Source organism: Limulus polyphemus, unplaced genomic scaffold, assembly GCF_000517525.1.
Source record: "Limulus polyphemus unplaced genomic scaffold, Limulus_polyphemus-2.1.2 Scaffold722, whole genome shotgun sequence".
In the NCBI taxonomy this organism is placed as follows: Eukaryota; Metazoa; Arthropoda; class Merostomata; order Xiphosura; family Limulidae; genus Limulus; species Limulus polyphemus.
Genome location: NW_013666332.1, coordinates 31,103 through 38,763, shown reverse-complemented (window position 1 = coordinate 38,763; position 7,661 = coordinate 31,103). Strand labels below are relative to the sequence as shown.

Below are 7,661 nucleotides of genomic sequence, written 5' to 3'. Positions count from 1 at the left end.
TGTTCCACTAGTACGAGGTTACAGTTTAACAAAAAAAAAATGTAAAGTACATCATCAGGTGACAAAACCTTGTCGAAACGTTGTACATTTGCTGTCATGTTAAGCTTATATTAAAGTTTTTCTTCATTACCCATTTAAGCCGTCTCCAGCCATAATTAGAAATAAGTTCTTAAACTTATTTTTCTTAAAACGTAGAACAGAATATAAAGAAGTAAAGCAAACAATTATCTTTTCTAGTTACAACCTTTGTACTCGGTTGCTGCTTGACATAGGTTGCTAAGCCTTTAAAAATTTGCACGTGGAGGATATGAATCAATATAATTTTTTTTAGGTTTTATATATATACAGATGAGTAACCAAAAAATCATAAATTACTATATCAATATCATAGAATTCCACTATAATTTATCAAGCTTAGTAACTAAGCTATACTTCAGTCTAAAAAAATATGAAATTTTGAGCAGACTAAAGAAATCTTGGTTCGAAAGAGAGAAATGGTATCCAAGCATGTTAAAACGGCTGAGAAAGCCAATAGGGATAATTCTGAGCTTTTGATTGGTTATTCATGTCATATATAGAAGTAAGTGTGTATATAAGGGAGTGTTTCAAAAATGGAAAGAGGTGGGCAGGGTGCCATTTTGTTTGATTTATTATATAAGCAATATCTTGGCAAACTTAAAAGATAAAAGGCTCTTATTTTATATTCTAGCTTATCAATATTGGTAATTTCAGTTCCCAATTTGTAAAAAACTATCGACTTAGTATTTTGACATCACAAACATCTAATATGAACCAGTGCTGCAACCAACATACCACGTGACACACAAAAATCAATGTTTAACTGTGTTTAATATTTACTTTTCAATTAAAAAATTGATTAGGATATAATACTAAAACTTGAATTATATTCTACAGTTTGATACCAAACTTATTGACATAAATTCATGAAATAGTGGGTGAATAAAATATTGAATCCAAGTCAATAAACACGACGACATGGTCTTTCACCCGTGACCCATCTGGAAAGGGTTAAACAAAACTAGGGCAAGATAAGCCACCAAAATTGTAATTTAAATCAAGAAAGTTGCTTTAGCTTAAAAATGACTATCAGACATAATAAGCTCTAAATATTTCTCCAATTCTTGCAAATAAAATTCACACTAGATTTTAACCTCAGTAGAAAACACTAATTAGTTGCCCATCCTTTCAAAGTTTAAACTGCCATTAATTCTATTAGTACAGTTTCTAACTTGTCTTCACTGCTCCAAACCAAAATGTTGTTTTATTACTTTTTGTCACTTGCAAGTTATTTAAGAAATAAAAACATAAGCTAAATTTACATTAACTCATCATAGTAGACAATTAAACCATGTAAACAGTTTTGTAAGTTTTTTGAATTACAAGATAATATATATACATATATTCACTGAAAGATGTTATTAGACTGTTAAAATCTTTCCCTACTTATCAAAAACAAGTTACTATTGTGTAAAAGTTACTTTCAACTTCTATAAAATCTTTATATTTTTTTTACACACTAAAATATTTTAGTTCCAAGTTCACATATCCTGGTCATCGAGAGTTACTGTGTGAATAACAAATACGAACATGATAACTGTTTACTTTTGATCAATACATTACAATTTACCAGTTAGCTACATTTTATTTGAAGTCAGATGTCTGTTAGTTCACTCAGTGACGATAAGGTATTTGATGATGAGCTTATGGCTCTTTTGAATCAATAAGCAGCATAGATTGTAAGCAGAATGCATATTATATTCATATGCCAAATACAGATCTTCATCAGTTTTCTCAGGTAAATAATGTACCTTAGATGCAATACAGTAAGAATCTTTGATAAAATTTTAAAAAGTGTTCCATTTTTAAAATATCAATCTTATGTAGGGTTCTGTAAGACACAAAAGTTAAAACTTACAAAAACTAAGTCCAAAAATCTACTTCATGTTACATAATGGGATATAGTGGAGCAAGATAAATTATTACAAGAATTTGAAATTATAGTTTATGAAATAAAGAATTTTGAACCAGAACCCTGGTTTGTGAAATTTAACTTAGAACAAAAGACCACTGCAGGAATATATAAATTAAAGTGTGTAGTTGTATAAACAAGACATATGACATTTGAAAACCTGAAAAAAGCTCTTGGCTTTAGTCCAAGAAAAAGTCTATAATTAGGTCACATGGTGAAGAAAGTTGGAGCTAGAAGCATTGTGAGCAAGCAAAGGACCTCTGTATCTATATTAATTATTTCTGGAAAAAAAAAAAAAACCAGTTACAGAAAGTATTTACTTATTAACAAATCTAATAATGTTCATTCATCCATATAGTGATAGGAGAAGGTATTTATGTTACAGTTTCATTACTGTGATTTGTATGGCACAACATAATGTAGAGAAATACAAACAAGTAAAACTACAAACACTGTACACATTAACAAACATATTATATTGAGATTATATTAATTTTACCATTCTGAGCACTCCAAACAAATTAATCCACTTCACACATCTTGTTGTTAAGCAACCACTCTTTTCAATTCACTGGTGTCTTGTTCTATGTAACATAAAGCAATTAAATTTTCCTTAGTGCTAACACTATCTTTTTTTTTTCTGCTATTTAGACCTTTGATTTTTCTATGATATTTTTATTTTCTTAAAAAGCATTCTTTAGTTCAGCCATCTCTTCTTTAAATTCATCATCGTATAAATTCCTGCTTTTGATTTTGCTATGCTTTAGTCTGAAGGCAGTAAGACAAGAAATAATTCAAAATTACGAAAAGTCGGACAATTTCCAGTTAAGACAGCTATTTCTCCAATACCAGTGATTAATCTGTGGAATGCATTGCCATCTAGAGTGATAGAGGTTACAATTTTACAGAAGCTTACGAATAATTATGAGTATTTGTGGGAGGAATCAGGTCTGGATTTAGTAATTAGTTTTCTGTCTGTCGAAGGAAACTGGGAGGGATCAAAATATCACATTCTTCCATTCCCAAGGAATTTCATCTTTTTAGTTGGCTTTTCCGACTGGGAATGCACGATCCATCCGTATTCCTTTAGTTATGACCAATGAAAGTGAACATATTGCATGGATTAATTAAAAAAACAATTCAAAGGAAATGTAATCTTTCTGATAGCTTTTCCTTGAATGAATGTAATTTAATTTCATCATTTCTATCCTTGTTTAGTGTCCCGTAATTTAAGATATCTTAGTGATCCTTTTCCTCCAATATAGTTCTGTGAGTGAATACAGATACTATTAAGTTCTTAAAGATTAACCTCTACATAAATCTTTTATGCTTTAGCTGTCTGTATGAAAACAACACAGCATTGGATTGAACACAGCATGTCGCTTTGTTTTATTAACTCCTTAAACATGAGATAAATGCTGCCAGAGTATGGAAAATCCCAGTTTACCCATCAGGCAGTGGGAGCATCTAATACATTTATGTCTCTGGCTAAAAACTAATCCAAACAATGTTGTTATCCCAAAATTAAGAAAACTAAAATTTCATAAGGTATAGTGATAATTATTAGGAAATCACAAAAACAATTCTGTCAGAACTCTAAAAAAATTATATTGTTTAAAGATTTATTAGTCTCAAACCTCTTATACTACTTAAGTGGTTCTATCCTGGCATGCACTGACTGCTTAAACATACAAATCAAATCCACTATCTCATTAGGAGGTAGGTACAAGTGTGTAGTAAGAGAAACAAAAGCAAATAACATGTCCCCATACAGCTATCTCAGTAAGAAGTCCATCCACAAAATAAAAATGCCTGGTCTATTAAAGAATGATGATCAATATGTATTTTTCTTGTGCAAAAGTTTTGAAATCATTTTATCAAGCTTGTTGAAGACAAATCAGTCTTATAATTTACTATTACTCAGAAATTTTCTAAGTTTTATAAGTCAAGTGCAAGAAGATCATAGTTCATCAATATTCAAATTTTTGGACTGCTGGATATTTAGTATTTGAAAGATCATTCCCAGCTGCCAGATATCTAGCAACTTAGCACTAGTATTACCCTAAGTTACTAGATGGATTTTTGACTATTATAAATATTACTATTGTAAGAGAAACACTACATGGGTCTTTGCAGTTTTTGAGGTACAACAAATTTAACCCAATGTTTCTCAATTTTTAGCCGCAGCACAGTGGCTCATAGAATGGCTCCGAGTTTTGTTTTGTTTTTCTCAAGTACAAACTTTTAACTCATAGCTTCATCATTTCTTGACCAATTTGAGATCTAATTACAGTTTTGGATTGATGCATTTGATCATGCCCAAGGTCTCATACATTAATTTACTCTAATCATACCTAAAAGAATTTTAATTTGAGAGTAGACTGGTAAAGATCCTTATGAATAATCAAATAAAATCAGGTATATTCAAGCCTAAAGCTTGGTACTGCTGGCACACAAAAATATAACTAATAAAAAGGGAAAAAAGGTCTCATAGATTAATTTACTCTAATCCTGCCTAAAAGAATTTCAAGTGCCATGGAAAGTGGGGATTCCCTTTTGTTTTTGATGACAACCTGAATTTTTCTTATCTCTAGGGATCAGGATAGGATCTATTCACCATGCTGCTGCTTTCTTTTTATAATTACGTATTTTTTTCACAAGCTACCTAAAGGTAACTTACAGATCATGGGTTGAAAGCTACTGCTCTAAATACATTTGCAGCACTAATTTGCCTTGCTTCCTCTAACTGACCAAATGGGAAAAGATAAGTTAGTTTTAATATGCAGTAAATGGGATTATCCAGGTTTATTCTTTTTTCTTGCTTTGCTGTTGAAGAAATGAAATTTAAAATTTTAGTATGTAGAGTACAAAATATTTACAGGTTTAAATAAAACATGTTGATTACAAGTTGTGACTGGTATATTAGCAGTCCTACAGAAAAAGACTTAAATCAACAAAATGATTGTGCTTCTATTTCTAAGTTCTATATCACATTCATTATCACCATCAGTATCACAATATCACTGTTAGTGTTAATAACAGTTATCAGGAAAGTGAGTTAACAATTAAGAAATAATACTCAAATTCACATAAAGAACAAGGATATAGTCTATCGGCCACCTAAATAACAAATAAGAGTACTCAGTAAAGTTTTCTCACTTCAGTAGTACATGATAACACTATAGTACTTAGTACTAATAGTTCGTATTGCATTGGCTCAGTACTCACCACTAGCCTCGATTTTAGCAGGTACCTTTGCTTCACATCGGGCTTGGAATGGACTTGAGAAAGGGCTGTTTTTAGCCGCTTCAACAAGTGATTTAAACATTGCTGTTTTAGTTCCTGTTGAAAGAAATGGTATGTTAGTAAAATAAGCTCGAGTTATAGAAACTTGTATGGTATTGACGAAATATAAAAAGAATAAACTCAACGCTTACGTTCCCGTGACCTCCAAGATGGCGAGAGGGTAACCGGAGAGAAATACCACGTGATTAATGACGTAACAAATATGTCTTAAATCTATACAAAAAAGTTTTATTAATAAAATTTATTAACAATTGTTTACCAACACTATTATTTCAAGATTTTTTTCAAGTTAGATCTGACGTCAAAGTATAATTTATTTCAAGATCGAGAGTTTTAATCTGACGATATATATATATATATATATATCATATATAGAGCAAGTTATGAGAAGTAAAATATTATCGTTCCAATATTTTTTGTCATCAGGCATGATGACAAAACCTTGTCGAAACGGTGTACATTTGCTGTTATGTTAAACTTATATTAAAGTTTTTCTTCATTACCCATTCAAGTCGTCTCCAACCATTATTAGTCTCAAAGTGGGTTCTTCGTCATCGAATTTGAATACAAAATGTTGCTTAAGCGAATCTTTTATAAAACGATGAACTAAATCACTTGGTATATATATATATATAATAAATAAATTATAAGAAAATTAAATATACGAAAAACTGAAAAAATCTGTATCATCATTGTAAGTTACTTTAACAGTTAATATCAGCATTATTTTCTTCGTATAGCCAGCCTTTTGAATATCAGTGAGCGCAGTAGCCATACCTATGTAGGGATGGGTCCGGTTAAAAATGGCGACCTGTACATTGCATGTGGTACCACGTACGGCAGGATGTCGCCAAAACTCAGCCAAAGTGATAGAGACGAAAAGCCCTTCACTATTCAAGTACAAAACTGCTTCTATAGTTCGATTAACCTTCCTTGACGTCCAGAAAACGGACTGTAAAAACAACGATTTTCTTCTTCTCCATCAGCTGTAACTTGTAAACCACAGTGTGCCTACGACCAGCCTGCACATCAAACACTTCTTTATTCCCTAGGATGTGCCTTTTCATACCTATAGCAGCAAGTGATCCACTATAGGTTATTTACAGCTCAAAGTACTAATCACGGTCTCTGATCAGTAAACCATTATGTGTTTTGTATGGAAGTTAGATACTCTACGGTGTGTTCCTTAATACGCCGCACATTATCCTGGTCATGACTTATCTTGCTTCAAGAAGTAACGTCTATAGATTATATTATGGTTCCCTATAGAACATAAATGAATAAGTTGGTGAAATGATGCCTTCCACTTAGAAGTTACAGCCCACTGAAATCCAAGACTTAGTTCGACTCGTAAAAAGTACAGAAGCTAGTAACAAACATTTTTATTCTAAAATTATTGAGATATAGGGATGGAAAAAAGTCAGGAATGAGCAATGAAGATTTTCCTCCCATCCTAAATGCTCTATAGTTTCTGAACTTTTCCGTTCCTACATCCCAACAATATTAAAATAAAAGTTTTTCTTACTAGTATATATACAAATTTTACCAAATATTTATTCCGGCAGGATGTCTACTGTTTATACCATTTGTATATGATATGAAAAGAATAAGTACTTAAAATATAGTCATTATGAAATGACTTAGAGTTTTAAAATCATCACAATAGTTATGTACGCTGTTTTGAAATATGTTTTACCCTCACAGTAACCATTACGTTCATCGGTAATTTCATGAGTTGCATCATTGTTGCCAGTACTTTATACTTGTATGTTATTATACAGTCAAACAGTTTAAAATGCTAAATGATAAATATGAAGCCTAATTTATCATTCCATTTCCCACTTAGTACCTATTTCAGTGAATTCCTGTCTTTATTAATAATTCTGGACATAAATAGCACGAATACAAGATACACCCTAAACATTCTCGTGTTAGGTATATTTAACCAGAACCTAATATAAGACAACTACAGGACCAAAAGATCAAGTCAGAAAATCCAAGGCTCATAGATAGTTATACCTATTCTATAACTACTGACCAGAAGAATGGCAATCAGTCAGTAGCACCTGCTATATATATATATATATATATATATAATCTCTGCCATATAGTAGGATTAACATTGACTGATATAACACCCACATGGATGTTATCTCTAAGTTATGTTAGAGCTGAATGTATATGTTGCGTCAGCGAGGTCATGTGACTAGTGTCACGCCACTTCTCTCGAACCTTCCGGAATAGTCGGGAGATTACTAGATATAGGGTAGACCGGTATATATATAAGAGGGTGACAACGTGACGGGACAATGTGTGTGTAGACAGTGAGTAATTGATTTGCAGTCAGAGAGTATTATTGAAGTTG

At 31.7% G+C, this 7,661-nt stretch overlaps 1 protein-coding gene across 1 annotated transcript in view; it reads right to left on the bottom strand.

The window, feature by feature from the left end:
* The window catches only part of LOC106460172 (phosphate carrier protein, mitochondrial-like), a 17,439-nt gene extending 11,924 nt beyond the window's left edge, over positions 1 to 5,515 (bottom strand). The window contains exons 1-2 of the mRNA XM_013919859.2: positions 5,428 to 5,515; positions 5,219 to 5,332 (exon numbers count right to left, since the gene is read on the bottom strand). Coding sequence (XP_013775313.1) covers positions 5,219 to 5,318 — 100 coding nt within the window. The 5' untranslated portion in view covers positions 5,319 to 5,332; positions 5,428 to 5,515. The remainder of the gene's footprint in view (positions 1 to 5,218; positions 5,333 to 5,427) is intronic.
* Between the last annotated feature and the right edge of the window lie 2,146 nt (positions 5,516 to 7,661).